This window comes from Xenopus laevis, chromosome 1S, assembly GCF_017654675.1.
Source record: "Xenopus laevis strain J_2021 chromosome 1S, Xenopus_laevis_v10.1, whole genome shotgun sequence".
NCBI lineage: Eukaryota > Metazoa > Chordata > Amphibia > Anura > Pipidae > Xenopus > Xenopus laevis.
The window spans coordinates 69,014,925-69,031,424 of NC_054372.1; the positions used below are offsets into that span (position 1 = coordinate 69,014,925).

General features: G+C 35.8%; 1 protein-coding gene across 1 annotated transcript; it reads right to left on the reverse strand.

Moving 5' to 3' along the window:
- Positions 1-1,499: 1,499 nt before the first annotated feature.
- ereg.S (epiregulin S homeolog) lies at positions 1,500-12,787 on the reverse strand. Its single transcript, XM_018243452.2, has 5 exons — positions 12,336-12,787; positions 5,784-5,873; positions 4,218-4,341; positions 2,814-2,960; positions 1,500-1,695 (listed from the first exon to the last, which is right to left on the reverse strand). The coding sequence occupies exons 1-5, from the start codon at positions 12,376-12,378 to the stop codon at positions 1,629-1,631; spliced, it is 471 nt and encodes a 156-aa protein (XP_018098941.1). The 5' UTR covers positions 12,379-12,787; the 3' UTR covers positions 1,500-1,628.
- Positions 12,788-16,500: the final 3,713 nt, after the last annotated feature.

Consider the following 16,500-nt stretch of genomic DNA (forward strand, 5'->3'; position numbering starts at 1 on the left):
ACTAAGACTAAGTGCACATGCTCAGTGTGGTCTGGGCTGCTTAGGGATCTTCACAAACAAAGCTGCTTGAGTTCTGCATGGCTGGGAAGTAAGACGGGGGCTCCCCCTGCTGTTCATAAGTATGATTGTTTTCCTGCTCAGCAGTTAGGAACCGTCTGACAATTCCTATCCACAGCAGTAAATGAAGGAAGAATTTCACTGCATACAGTCAGGTTTCATATAAAAACGGTACACTTTTTATAATTAAACTACATTGGAGATAGGTTTCTTTTTCATTAAAGAAAGTAAAAATGGGATTTTATTTTTTTGGCTTTACATGCCCTTTAAGGCTAAAGGCACAAATGGCATTTACTCATCCATGTCTGCTGCTGGAGAAAAGCCTGTGACCACTTGTACTGCCTGCTATTCACTTAAATGGGAATTGTGCCTAAACATATACTGCACATGAGATAAGGAAGTGAACTGCTTCTTCCCCTGACATCACATCCCTGTCTTTCGCCACCCTGGCATTTCCCTGCCTTAACTCATTCCTGCTCACCCACTCACAGCTACATCTGATTTTGCCAGTCTTTAAATATAAACCATTGTAATTTGGCTGCTGGTCATTTGGATCCCTTGTCATGCAGCCTCTGCGTTTATAGCTCCAGGGCTTTCCTTTCCCGCAAAACAGTGGTAGGCAAGTCAAAAGTTATTGAATTGATACACATTCAAATTGTACTTACATGGAAGCAGTCTTGTGTAGCTTCTGTGGCTTCAGTAAAGGCTGCTCCATTTTTATACAATATCGCTATATATGCACGTATGTACATGTACATATGCTGTACCTGATATCTATAAAACACTGCATAAACGAAAAAGGTTTTGTCTTACTTGACTACATTTGTTAGTAGAAGAGAACTACAATCATACCCCAGATGAAGCTGACATAGCACAGCAGTTTAGAAGAAATATTCTGGAATGTAATGTTTTTAACTTCACATACCCAGTTTTATGATTTTTTTTTTTTACCAAATAATTAACTTTACACTAACTAAGGAAAGTGGTGTGAGCTGCAGCAGCAGATCTACAACTAGTTAATAATAAAAACACAAAACAGCTCAAATATATTCTAACCAAAAATGTGTTAAAATGAAAGTCATCAGCTGCACTTCCATTCCTGGTATCAACAGTCTGAACCATTACTGGAAACCACAAAAATATCCTTTGATGCAAGTTTTAAATAATCTAATGTGTATATGACCTAATATTCAGCTTTATTACCTGACAATCTCACAATGTTTTACATTGTTTCGGATATATATCAAACCCACAGAACATAACTAACTAGACACTTTAAAAAGAGAAATTAAATATATTTATAAAACAAGAAAAATTACATAAATATAACACAGTATAAAAGTTCATGTTGTAACAAAAATTACATACAAGGGATTTACATGTTGTTAGACATGTATAAATATATATATATATATATATATATATATATATATATATATTCATTCATACAATTAACAGCAAGTATATATGAACATTTAATTTGACCTAACAAAGCACATAATACATTATGCAGAATAAATAATGAACCTTGAAAAAAAAATAGAAAACAGAAATCAATGAAACAGAAAATTCTATATTCTCTGGATGGTGACTTCTTTATATTCATTTCGGGGAAATTCGGCTTTTTTTGTCTTGTACCTGAAAAAAAAGATATTTTACTAAAAATTTAATATTTGGCAATTTTACCAAAATATCCTGTAAAAATGTGTAAGCATTAACACATATGCCTAAGGATGACAGGATATTATCTGTCATGAACGTATCTGCAGTTATAGCCTGGGGACTAGTTCCTATGGGAGACACAGGGAGGGGAGGATAGGGGAAAATGATGGACTTCACAGTGGCAGATTTAGTAAATATATTATTGGGGAGTCCCATAAGTCCAATATTTTTCCAGTTTTGGAATCCTTTTCTGGTTGCATTTTCCATACAGAGACTTTGTTTTACAAACGGACTCATTTTCCAACGAAAATTTATGTGTCAAATCAGCTCCTCAAAATGATTGGCTTTGTCTAAGTAAATCAAAAGTAGCTCATTGCTTGTGTGATTGTCTTCCTTTTCAGGTAACTCTCCAAATCTTTTTAAAAAACTGTGTTGCCTTACAGGGTGTTAATGGTGACACTTGGCACAGTAATTACTTGACATTTAATCATACGTGTGACATGAGACCTTTGTTACATTGGGTGATTTCCCAGCTGCAATAAATAACTGTGCATAAAGTCATTTATAATGTGACAATGGGCCCTCTGTGTGGCACAGTGCATGAGGACTCCTCAGGCAGTACTAGTATATGGACACTTCCAGGGGCGATCCTGGCCCCTCTGCCGCCTGATCCTGCCCCCCTCCCACGGAAATTTGCTCTTAAAGTACCAGGAGCAGCATTTTTGTCACCCCTGGTACCTAGTGGGGCGCTGCCGCATCAGACGACAGCCTCAACTCGCCTCATTGGCGAAGCACCCCTGGACACTTCAGCAAGAATCTTTGAGATTATTAGGGTAACCAGTAGCGGTGATGGTCAATAACTCACTGATGGTCTTATAAATTACTTTGGGTTAAAAATGGGCACTAGTCAATCAAGCCCACCACACAGATGTAAGTATCTGTGAGCTCTGCCTCTCTAAGAGCAATGACACATGATGCTGGGTGTTGGCTAATTAATGACTCCATGGGTGGGTGAAAAATGTAACACAAATTCACCTATATATTGAATTTCTTTGCATAAATAAAGCCAATACAAAACAAAACAAAACATTTACCATTTGTATGCAAAAAATGCAACCACTGCAACTGCCAAAAGCAGCAAGGATGACAAGAATATTATTATTGCCAGATACTCCTCATTCATAGGCTGGTAGGCCAATTCAGCGTGTGAACAGCGAATTCCATTATATCCCTTTTCACACCTGTGGGAGACAATAAAAAAACAAACATTAGTAGAATATAATTTAATATGTCAATTTAATGTATAGGGATATACTCTAAATATTTCTAAATACCATAAATTGTAAACTGAACAGGGGTAGATTTACATTCAACCACATGTGGTGGAGCAGCATAAGTTTTTGTTGGAATTTTTTTTAGCAATATATGCTCTGCTGCATAATGGCATTTAAAAATGTGTGAGTTTATAACAAAAAAATAAAATCACTCCAGGTTTTTGGTGGCAAGCTTTTAATTCTTGCAAAAAACACCTTGTGGGGGGAAAAACACTTTTTTTGGAAATGTGATGAAAAGTCTGTTACTGAAAAACAAGGCGAGATTACACTTTTTTTATCCAACCAGTTGCCAAATTACAGTCAAAAGTAAGTAAATAACATTTTACACTATAAGATCCACTCATATGTTCCTCCGATATGCCCAACAATGGCAGGGTGATGTAGGTTAATCTGATTGTACAGCCCTAGGGCCAAACAATCACATTACAATTACAATTCAACTAACCAATGTGGTCCTCACATTGTAGGGGCAAACTTGCCTGATTGATAGATGGCTACTTTTTGGCCAAGTGTCAGTTGGGGAGGCCTGTCGGAATGCCCAGCATGTGGGCAGACAAGTTGCCGAATCAGTCTAAAGGACCTGAATTGGCATCTTATATCTGTCTGTGTATGACCACTTTTACACAGATTAGCAATAGTTAATTAAAATTAGTAACACAGAGGCAAGCTGTTGATGAATGAAGTAAAGTATTATGTTAATGGGCTGAATGAATTGATTGTTCAGTCCAAGCACATGGTCTATAGAGCTTATAAAAGTTTAGGTAATTAAAAAAACTATTAGTAGACCATAACATGGATTAAGGTTTGATCGATCAAGTCAAGTGATAAAATGCATGTTTGAATAAAGAATGGAAGGTTATCATATCCCACAGGAAGAGTGTGTTGCATTCCTTCCAGTTAGGGCCCATTTCCAGATTTCCAGATAACTACTGGTCCCTTTAGACTGAAAATTAAAAACCAGCTAATGACCCAATAGGTTTTTAAGTCACTGTCTTACATTCAATAGTGTGATCCAAATGCCTATTTTGCAGGCAGGCAGACTGATTTGATCAGTATAGCTTGCTTTTTCATGCATGTGCCTGTGGGTTATCTGATCATTATTAGGCCATATGTGTGGTTAGTTTAAAGTACAAAGCAAAATGTATAGAGTAAATATTGTATTACCTGCAATAGTGTTCTTCAAGGTCCACAAGGTACATACACTGCCCATTCCAACAGTAACTTTCCATTTCCTGTTGACACCTGCTAATTTTCACTGGTGCCGGTCTAGGACTGTGGGTTGTTTGCACTAATAAGGAAACAAATATCATTGGATTTTATTTATATGTTTTGTTTTTGTGCACCAAAGTTTAGAGAGAGCAAATAATATTACAGCAAAATGATGGTCCCTTTATAGTTTATCAACATGAAAATATAAAACCTAATCTGTGCCAATGGGGGCATGAGTGGCACATCACTTAATTTCATGTATTGTTAGGACCAGTCTGAAGGCAGTAGCTATTCTGGTTCATATTCAGAAATACTGTAGTTAAAGAAATTTTATGAAGCAATTTTCTAAGTTATCATTTTAAAAAGAGACAATAGCTTATAAACTATAGGCTCCTCTTTCTTAACCTTGGTCCCTATATGTAGCTGGACTACCACCATGCTTTAAACACTGGTTATATATTGAGGAATTAGTCTAAGTCTAGTTAAATCCTTCGACTTCGAATATCGATTTACCGCAATTCGTTCGATCAAACGATCAAACGAAAAATCGTTCGAAAGATTCGAAGGATTTTAATCCATCGACCGAACAATTTTTCTACGACCAGAAATTTGTTAGAAAGCCTATGGGGACCTTCCCCATAGGCTAACATTGATGTTCGGTAGGTTTTAGGTGGCGAAGTAGGGGGTCGAAGTTTTTTTTAAAGATACAGTACTTCGACTATCGAATGGTCGAAAAGTCGAACAATTTTTAGTTTGAATCGTTCGATTTCGAAGTCGTATACGAAGGTCGAAGTAGCCAATTGGATGGTCGAAGTAACCAAAAAAACACTTCGAAATTCAAAGTTTTTTGCATTCGAATCTTTCACTCAAGCTAATTAAATGTGCCCCTAAGTGTAATATTGTATAACTCGATATATCGAAGAATTAGTTACCTGTGTAACTTTCAATATATTGAAGAAGGAGCCTTAGTATAATACTGAAGTAACTACCAATATATTGAAGAATGGGCCTAACTATAATACTTGAGTAGCTAATAATATATTGAAGAATGAAGAATGAGCCTAAATATAAACCTTGAGTAGCTATCAATATATTAAAGAATAAGCCTATGTATAATACTCAAGAAGCTAACTATATATTGAAGAATGAGTATAATAATTGAGTAGCTTATAATATTATGAAAAATGAGCCTAAGTATTATAGTTGGGTAGCTATCAATATATTGGAGAATGAGCCTAAATATAATACTTGAGTAGTTATCAAAATATTAAAGAATGAGCCTGTATAATGTATAATACTCAAGTAGCTAAGAATATATTGAAGAATCAGCCTATGCGTGAGTAGCTGTCATTCCTGTTTTGATTTTTGCTGAAAGCTTAGATCAGTCATTTGTTGTATGTTTAAAGCAGCAAATTAACAGAAATCCAAATTTATTGTCAAAGTACATGAGAAAATGTGCTATTTTGCAGCATTCATTTATGATTTACTATTAGTTTATTATTAGAAAGTGTGTTTTCTTACCCATGGCTGTTGTGCAGTTCTCTAAAGATTTACCAGGCTGACAAAGGGGAACCACTGTTGTTCCATAGACTGCATGGACCAGATGGGCACCTAGGGAAATTAGATTTTTTTTATCATTACAGTTATGCACTCTATAATTAAACGATACTTGTAAAAATAATAGCTACATAATGACACATGTGGAAGATAATTGAGGTTATCTAAACTGATAGACAGAAAGACAGATTTGATAGGAAAATTGTGTTATTATGTTGCTTTAGGGCTCCACTACACAAGTGCACTAGCCACCTGTCAGATGCAGAAAAAAACAGGGCTGGTGTACCTTTAACAAAGCAATTAATGCAAAACTGTGAAGGTTCAAATAATGAATAAATATTTAAGCAAGTATTTAAAAATCATGATTATTAGCTTTTTCAGACGGTATTTTTTCCATGTAGACCTACATTTTGCTGACTGTAAAGCCTACTCTGCACAGCATTTGTTTAATCTTGCTAGCTTTTTACTTCAGCAAGAAAAGGCAGTTAGGTGGAGTTTTGTCTTTGGCATTTTTCACATTCTTCTCAAATTTAATTGAAGGCCTCAGGTCTGTATACTGGAACATTAGAGTCAGTGTGATGCCTTTAGCCATACTCCCACTACCTCCTCTTAGCTATGCTAAATTCTGCCAGTAGCTGCAGGGCATTTTCAGATGAATACATCCTCTTTCCTAGGAATGGAGCACCACAAATAAAGGTACTAATACTATTAACCAAAATATAAAGATGCTCTTGTCTTTAACACACCCATTCACCATTCATTGTAGAAGGGTTCAACTACCATATCAATTCTTTCAGAAAAGCTAGCACAAGTTCATTTGTCCTGCGCAGCCAATGTGTCACTAATTTAAACAATATGAGCAACATGGTTCCTTTTTATTTGAATTTGCCTTCAAAGATGTTTACTTTGGTTGGCTGACGAACAGTGAATGGTATTGAACTAACAAAGCTTAACCTGTAAAATATTTTGTCAACGCTACAGCAATTCTATGTGTTATCCCATTGAGTCTAAAGGAAACCCGAGCTGAATGCTCAGCAACCAATAACATTTGTTAGTATATTAATCGTTTGTTTGTGTATGTATTAAACTGAGAGCAAAAGATTTTCTTAGCATTTTATATTGCAGTATATATATTCAAACAAAAGCAATGGCATACACATGGTAGGATCCCTACTTGCCAACAAAGGACACTGCGAAAAATCCAGCACAAATGTAATGTTAAACTCCCTATTGTCATGTAATATATTTTACCTTATTTAAATCTTTTATTTTTTACCTTTATTATTTGAATTGTCTCCCATGTGCTGTCTGGCTTTCTCCCAACCTTTCTGCTTTCAAGAAATCTCTTAAAACGCACTTATTTAGAGAAGCCTACCCTACCAAATGCAATACCACATACAGTACCACATTTCTTACCCACTTAATCCCGGTCTTGCCCACTCCCATACCTTGTGTCTTATTCCCTTCCCTTTAGATTGTAAGCCCTCTAGCACAGGGCCTTCCTCACCCTTTGTACCGGTCGTGATGTATGTAACTTCATATGTTCTATGCATGTTATTTAGCTGTATAAACACATTTACTATACAGCACTGTGAAATATGTTGGCACTCTATAAATACATGTTATTAATAATAATAACAATATTTAAATAAACAAATAGAAATAGATTTTTTTGTGGTCATTTGGGATGTAGGGATATCTGTTCAGCACAAGCACCACCAGAGAAGTAGGTGTAACTGAACACCATGAGGTTGTGTATATTATACCACAAATGATGAATTAGGATGTTGACAAGTTATGATTGCAAAATGTACTACAAATCATCACAGAAAACATAAAAAAAAGTAATAGCTTACTGCCTGCTGCAGCTTGTTACTTGGCTCTCGCTCTCTAATTCTTTACATGATATGCATTCATTAGGTTTATGGTCTACTCTTTTCTTTAGGATTATGAATAATATATATCATTTAACAGGAATATAACTGGTATAATACTTTCTATTATATAATACAAATTTCTATGTGCTGTACAAACATCCATTATGATCTTGAACATGGCTTACATGCAACTAATTTGAAAGCTACTTTTAATTACTGTCTGCCATTTAAAAACTAATTGCTGATTGGTTCCCACATATACTCCTTGTTATTGAATAACCTTGGTTATGTGATTCTCGTACTCGTTTCCTATGATAGTAATATACTGCCACAGCAGGCAATCTTAATTTGTGCAATTTAGTTCAGAGGTGCAATTTAGTGTTGCATTTTTAAAATAATATCCCACTGCAGGTGTTATAGTGTCTTATGGTGCAAATAAGAAAGGGGCAATGTGAATTGTCCTTTACTAGGGTCCACCAAGAGATCCCCCCCCCCGTGCACTGGCAGTTAAGTTAAATTCTGAATTTCTTTGTTAGGACTATAATAATGTATAATAATGAAATAGTAATATTTTTACTATTTCATTATTATATTATAGGTATAGGATCCCTTATCCGGAAACCTGATATCCAGAAAGCTCCGAATTATGGAATGGCTGTCTTCCATAGACTCCATTTTATCCAAATAATCCAAATTTTTAAAAATGATTTCCTTTTTCTCTGTAATAATAAAACAGTAGCTTATACTTGATCCCAACTAAGCTATAATTAATGCTTATTGGAAGCAAAAGCAGCTTATTGGGTTTATTTAATGTTTAAATTAATTTCTAGTAGACATAAGGCATGAAGACCCAAATTATGGAAAGACCCGTTATCCAGAAAAGCCCAGGTCCAGAGCATTCTGGATAACAGGTCCCATACCTGTACTACCAAATTCTTAAAGAGTAGTATCCACCTAATCCATATTTAGCGATTTGAGTCCCATGGGAGAAAAGCAATATAAAAATGTTATTATTATTATATTGTGCACTGGAATTATGATGAATTCAAATATCTAATGTCCTACTTTATTGTCTTTGTATAGATCCTTCAATATGGTACTGTGCTTAGTTACATAAGAAAACATTTTTTCCTTCATAAATCCTTTATAAAAATAATTTACATGTTAATAGTTATAGAGTTAGTGTGTTGCATCATCTTTCTGAGAAACAATGAATACAACATTCATTAGACAAGCAATTCTTCAAGTGGAATGCTAATTTCTGTAGCATAACAAACATTTATGTGGTTAATGTGGGATGTGATAGCAATCATTAAGGATTACCCTACTTAGCTGAGCTACAAAGACTGGACTCATGAAGGTAATTAAAATATTTGGCTGGCTTTTTTGTGTTCCAGGTGGCCATGTCAGCTAATTATGGCACTACCTGTGGGAACAGGCAGGTTCATTGGCCCAAGGCAGGTTTCTGCAAGACAGGTCTAGCTCTTCAGGTTACCGGTAATTATGAGCAGAAGGACACAAACTAAGCTCAGTATCAGTTTAGATTACAGAGTTTCTCGCATTTTATAAAGCAGTGCTGATGATGAAGGTCATCGTCATGATTGGACTGTGAGTAAGCAAGTAAGTAGATAACGTAATGCTGACTGATCTTTTAATTACAATTGCTACTAAAACTCAGTGGTGTCATGCACCCTACTATGGCATCTAAAGATGGTTGGGGGTTTAGCCTAGGGGATTTCTCTTTACAGGCTTTTATATTAAATACCTCTAGTAAAAATCCAGTTTGGAACCACATCTACTAAATGCATACTCATGGAACTTATTTAACTGGGTTAATTTGTTTGTCCACATAACCATTTTCCTTAAATAATTATTATGTTGCCTGTGCTTGCATCATTTGCAAGAGTAACTCAAATTATGGATTATTTGGGATTTTAAAAATGTATTGTCCTAAACTTTTTATGAAACAGTATCCATACTAATATAATGTACACTGTAAGGGTGTTGGTTGACTATGTCACACTGTACATTGATTGATTTAAATTAATTATATAGCAGACTCTATTCTGCTACCTACAAATAGGCAAATTGCTAATAATACATATATATATATATATATATATATATATATATATATATATATATATATATATATATATATATATATATATATAAATTTGCGGCGAATTCCCGTGTTTCCCCGCTGGCGAATACATTTGCGAATCGCTTGCGAAAATTCAACGGTGAGAATTCGCCTGCGGCAATTTCCGCTTTTCATGACTTTTTTGTGAAAACGTTCAAAATGCTTGATTGTTTTGTTAAAAGGTTCGAATTGCTCGATTTTGCGTGAAAACGTCTGAATTTCACATTTTTTGTGAAAACGTCCGGATTTCAAAATTTTTTCTGAAAACGGGCGATTTTCACTAATTTTTGTGAACTTAACTTTAATAGTGATCTTTCTGAAACCCTGCTAATAAGATGTAGCACAGTACACAGTTATTCAGAAAGGAGTGTCCTGTAGGGCTTACATACAAATGTGTTGCCCAAGGGACAGGAAGATAAGTGAATTGCCCAGGGCCACAAATTTTATGAGTTAGATTTTATCACCTGGAATGTAACTCAGAACTCCTCAAGGCAGAATCCAATGACATAAGTTCTGAGCCACTCTTTCTCTCTGTGTACAGCATTTCACCAAATGCTTATTAGTTTGGAGAGCTTACAAAATGATATTTAATTGCATTGCAGACCAACTAATACATAATGTCGGCTAATGATTAATAAAGTTCCTTCCTAACTTGGATGATAAAAATGAAGAAGCAAGTTAATAATGCACTAGGCCACACCTTTACCCTATCATGGAATTTATTTTTTCTTTACTGTTATTTAGTTTCCAGTGCACTTTGTACATCTGATGCAATCACTGATATTTGAACACTAGTTAACCTGGAGTAGTGTAGCATGCTCCGTACTACAAAATGGAACAAATAGTACATGTAACTTCAAACCTTAAAGATATAAGATTAATGTTAAATATATCTGTTGGCATGGTACCTAAAAATTCACTTAGGAAAACAGAAACTGGCTTAGGTCATCTGAAAGGAAAATTTGCTTTACAAATAAAATACACAAGCAATAATTATACAGCAGAAACAAATGTGAATACGTTTAGTGGAGTAGCTTGACTGGATGCCAGCCAATTTATAACACAAATAAAAGTGTGATATAAGCTTCCAATGAAACTTCTGTAATAGAAGGCAAGTTCCAAGCCAAAGGTCTTTAGGTCTGCAGGTTTATTGTGCTATGGAATGCAAGATAAATAGGACACTCCTGTGATAATATGCAACATAGAAATCAGCAAAACTGAAAATAACTCCTTTTCTTTTGCATTTATAGAAATCCACATCTGCATTTCAAATGAGCCGGATGGGTTGTGTTTTTTACAATTAATCATATGCTCGAGTAAAGGGGGGAAGCATCACCCTTTATATAATGAAGGCCCACTCCTCTGTGCTGCATGTAGTTTTTAAGAAAGACTAATAAGGACGTTTTTATCATACAAAAGGAATGATTTCATCCCTTTAAAGGCAAACTTCTGCAAATACAAGTTGCTCTATATGAAGACGTATTGGGCAATTTTATATGTGAGAATTGGAATACAAAGTTTGGTGTGGGTATACACCAAAAATAAAATGCAAGAGAAAATAAAATAAGAGAAATACAACTGAAAATGACCTAAAGAAGGCACAGTATCATTTGTGCCTCTCATCTCTCATTTCTTAGCCTCATTATACCACTTCCCTGCACAGAGGTATTATTTTGTGTCTTCATTCTCCATTGCTCTCCTTGCAGGCAAGGTATATTTGTTAATATCACTTTTAATAGTGAGAAATATGCTGGGACTCAATCATTTATCTAGCTAGCTAGAACTAGATTTACTAATTCTGGAATACTAATCCAGAACATTTGCTAAATTGGAAGCAAAGATACCTACATATACCTAGCTGGCCAGAAGAAAGAAGCAGCTACAACTCTTTCATTTTTATATTAACTTCAGCAGGAGCAGATGAAGATTTATAGAGAAAGGTCTTTTAATCATTCCCTTGTCATATTTATTTTACAACCTGGGGTCACACAAGAATATTCCTGGGAAATAACCACGGTAATAAAGTGCGGTATTGCTTTTGTAATAGGCGGTATTAAATGAATATACAATGTTGTAACCCATTTATGGCAGAATACAATAATGGCAATGATCATATATTTACATATTTAACATCTACTTGTACAACCCATGTTCTTTCACTCAGAGACTGTATAGATCTTAGCCAATAAGCATTATCTTACCAAACCTGGATCAAAATTGGTGTCACAAGACCATATTATACCTGAAAAATCTAACATCAGTAACTGACTCGCTAAAACCAGGGCTGGATCACCATATGTGATTATTATTATAAAATTATAGTTGATGTTATCATTAACCCAAAGCACAAATATAACATTACATATATTATTGTATTAGATACAATTTTATGCAAAAAATAAATAAAAATATGAAAAGAGTTCCATTGAACTAAACTAGCAATGAGTGAATAGGTGTGATATTACATTAAAGCAACATTGATGGTAAAATACTCACCTAGAAGAACTAAAAGACTAGAGAGATTCCTAAAACATTCCATTCTGACAGGCAGTGGGATAGGACGGAGAACTGCTAGTGCAGGCAGCAGCAACCCCTTGGCGTTCTGATTGTTAGTGCTTGAAAAGAGATTATGAAACTTGGGATGGTTGAAACACCTGGAGAGAGGAAAGATGCAGCCTTGAAAGAGTGAGTAATAGGGATCAGCGTTCAGGCAGGTTTCCCTCTTAGGAAGGAATGCTGATCTTAACTCCTCAGCTCTGCTTTTGACCTCTAAGGCACTGAGTCATTTATATAACCAGTCCAGCAACTATTTGGCTCAAAATCTAAGTGTAGACGTACACACATTCCCTGCTGTGGGAGGAGAGTTTTCATTTAATTTTTGGTCCTTTCTACCCACCAGCGGAAGTTATTTAGTTACAGTAAGCTCTTAAGTGAAGTAGCCTCACTGCTAGGGTTACAAAGTTTGTATAATAGAGGTGGGTTGATGACTAGGTACGGCATTGAGGAGAGTTTATGTGTCCCCTCCCACCTTCTTTTATATGCAAAAGTTCTGAAACTAAGTATTAAGGGAATTTCCTACAATAAAAATATAATGAAATACTTTTTACGTTTGACTTAATAGATAAAGAGAATTAAAGCATCAGAAATAAGTACATGTTATTCCTACCTGTATTGTAAAAATGTTTTATTTTGAGCCCACTGTTTTATTATTAAAGGGTTCCTCCACCCAAAAACAGTTTGCATATGAAAGAAAATGTAATTTTCAGAAACTTTCCAATATACATGATTTACAGATTTTTTTAGCTGTTTTCAGGTTATTAGTAAATGTATTTGCATTGGAAAGCAATGCCTGTCTGTTTATATTCTCTGCACCACTGGCTCTGACATAAGCTAATAAGCATGCCTGCAGGGAATTGACTTCGCCTTCATTGTTTTAAGAATCCAACCCAGAGAATAGAAAGGGATAAAAAAAAAGTTTAAAGTTATTTTTAAATTGCTACTGAAAGAAGTTACCTGACTTTTCATATTCTCTGCACTCCTACAAAACTGACTCTTCAAGCAATGTAGCCACAGCCAACTGCCAGAGATACCTAGAAGTGAACAGAGCTCTGCTATATTCTCAATGGTCAGAACCAGAGAACACAAAGGGATAAACCAATTTTCAATAGCCATTACATTACAATGGATTTTGCATAATTATATTATTTTTCATTATGCAAAAAACTTGCAAAAATGTGGATGGAGATTCACTAAAAAGAAAAATATTTTTTCATTGCTAGGTATAATATGTTTCTTTCTTCTCATAATTAACCAGTATTAGTGTGTCTTTCCTGTTAATGATGGGTCTCCCACTTACATCTTGTGTTGTAAATGCTTGATTTTCTGTATAAATTTCACCTTGAAATTTGGCTCACGGACCCATGATTCAGTGTGCAGCACCTCACAAAACATGTTGGATTCTGCTAAATAAAAATGTTTTTTCTAGCCAGATTTGATGTCCTGTCTTCTCATTGCAATGTATGTTTCTGTAAGAACCTGGGAGGTAGTGGCGCCGGCTGGAAGTGTGCATGCATGCAGAGTGTTGCTTGCGCGCATTCCCCGCAGATTGTTGCTCACGCACATGCACAAATTGATGCTCAAGTGACTGTGCAAACTAACTCGCCATAAGCACGAATGGACGGAGAGAGAGGGGACCGGACTAGGGGTAGGCGGCAGAGAAGGTACGTGCCTGGCGCCCCCAGCTTTTTGCCCTAGGCACGTGCCTATTCTACCTACCCCTAGTTCCGGTCCTGCCTTCATAATCCTTGATTATCCGTCATGTCCTTCAAAAAAAGAATTAAAAAATAAGCACCTGCTTGGAGGCCACTTGAGCAGCAGCTAAGTGGTTGGAGAGCAACACGTTACTCATGAGCAACTGGTTGGGGATCACTGCTCTAGACCATGTAGTAATAACAGCACCCATAAACATATTTGTCACAAATTTATTAGGAAAATTGAAGATACACTGTATATATTGAATAAATTGAATGTTTTTTTTTAAAAAAGTGATGTAATTTTCTGTGTAAATTATGTAAACATAATATTTACATATATTGTATAGAAAGCAAATAATAACACCTAAATACTTCCTCTTGCATTATTACTGTATGAAGACATTCTGAGAATTCTAAACTATTGCACAAATGTTTTCCATTTTATAGTTTCAGTCATTTGTAAAGCAGCTGCAAGGAAATGACTTTATTGGGTACTGTAAACTTAGAACTTTACGGGTATGAAATACATTTTGTATGCAGTACAAGTGAAGTAGAAACAGCATGCCTGAACAGCAAATTGTGTATGAATGCCCTTCTTTGCATGCATAGTAGTGCATTCATAATATTCTTAATAACCCCTCCTTTTAAAGCTACGTAAAATTTTGCCAAGCAGTATTATTTATATTTATTATTATTACAGCATAATAAATAGTTGCCTATAGATCATGTTGATCTTTTTTTGCTGATAGGTCAGCTTTTGTATTTGTTACTTAAAGTTCTCAAACCTGACTCTTGCTTCTCAACCTGTTTTTCAAGTTTTTAATGCTAACCGACTGATATGGCAGCCCTCTCATACAGGAACATGGGGGATGTTATTATAGTTGTAAAAAAAAGGGTTTAATTTCTGGTGTCCGAATCTCTTCATAGGCATGTGCCCATGGGCCGTCATAATTAAAGAACATTCATCAGATTCATCAGATCAGACTGGCAAGTTCATAACGACAGCCATTGTATTAATAATTGTATTAGTGCTCTATCTTCTTTCACTAGTTGAACCATGGAGTTACTGACAGGTCTAGGCTGGTGGTAGTTTCAGGGTTCCCTTTCATCAATGTGTACACTTGTGTGTACTTTATCTGAGCAGTCTGGGTGGGTGCATACTGTAGGTTCTCTGTACATGATGCAAGTGAGCATGTATGATGCAAGTATCCATAGCTCCCAACTTCGCCGGACAGTCTCGATTTTGACCACTCAACCCGCAGTCCCGGATTGTTACTGAAATGTCCTGATCTTCTCTTTGATCTCCTGCTCTGAACAGCCAGAAAAATATACAAAGTTTCTAAAACTTATTTAAAGAAAAAGTTTTGGCAGAGAGCCCAGAATATGTGGCAGGTGAACTTCGATAAATTTGTAAGTAAGATAAGCAAAAGAAACAATCGTTTATGAAAAGCAGGTATCTTGTGGAGACTTGCAGCTTAAAGCAATTCACTTTCATTACCAAAAAAATGTGCTCAAACTTTCCATAAATTGGCAAATTTTGTAAAATGGACAAGGTAATTAGGGGTGTGGCCATAAAACAGGTATGCAGGTATTTGCGCGGCAAATCTTTTTGTCCTTCTTTCTATTTTCAAAATGTCAGGAGGTATGCAATTATCTTAATAGTGACAATGCATGCTCAATTTTGCCCTTTACAAATGTATTTGGCATCATGAGCACTGTATGTGTAGTGCAGCATGGTGCCAGACCCAGGAAGAGTAAGCAAGTTCTGGAAAAATCCAAAATCCAAAATAATACAAATAGCAAAATCTTTTATAGGTATCTTGCAGACTTGAATGAACCTCTCAACATTTAATTAGCTGATACATTTGTTTCATTAAAATAATGGCCCATGACAGTTGTACCAGAGAATAGCAGCTGATTAGGATTAGGGATGTAGCGAACGTCGGAAAAAAAGTTCGCGAACATATTCGCGAACTTGCGCAAAAATGCGAGCGGTTCGCGAACGGTTCGCGAACCCCATAGACTTCAATGGGAAGGCGAACTTTAACATCTAGAAAAGACATTTCTGGCCAGAAAAATGATTTTAAAGTTGTTTAAAGGGTGCAACGACCTGGACAGTGGCATGCCAGAGGGGGATCAAGGGCAAAAATGTATCTGAAAAATCTGCCTGTGTGTGCTTGGAAGAGATAGTGTAGGGGGAGAGCTGTTAGTGATTTCAGGGACAGATGATAGTAAGTTTGCTGGCTAGTAATCTGCTTGATACTGCTCTGTATTGGAGGGACAGAAGTCTGCAGGGATTTGAGGGACATTTTAGCTTAGGTAGCTTTGCTGGCTAGTAATCTACTGTTCTCTTTAAACAACTGCCATACGTTGACCTTGTAGGCATTGTTTGCCCAGTTTTTTTGGAC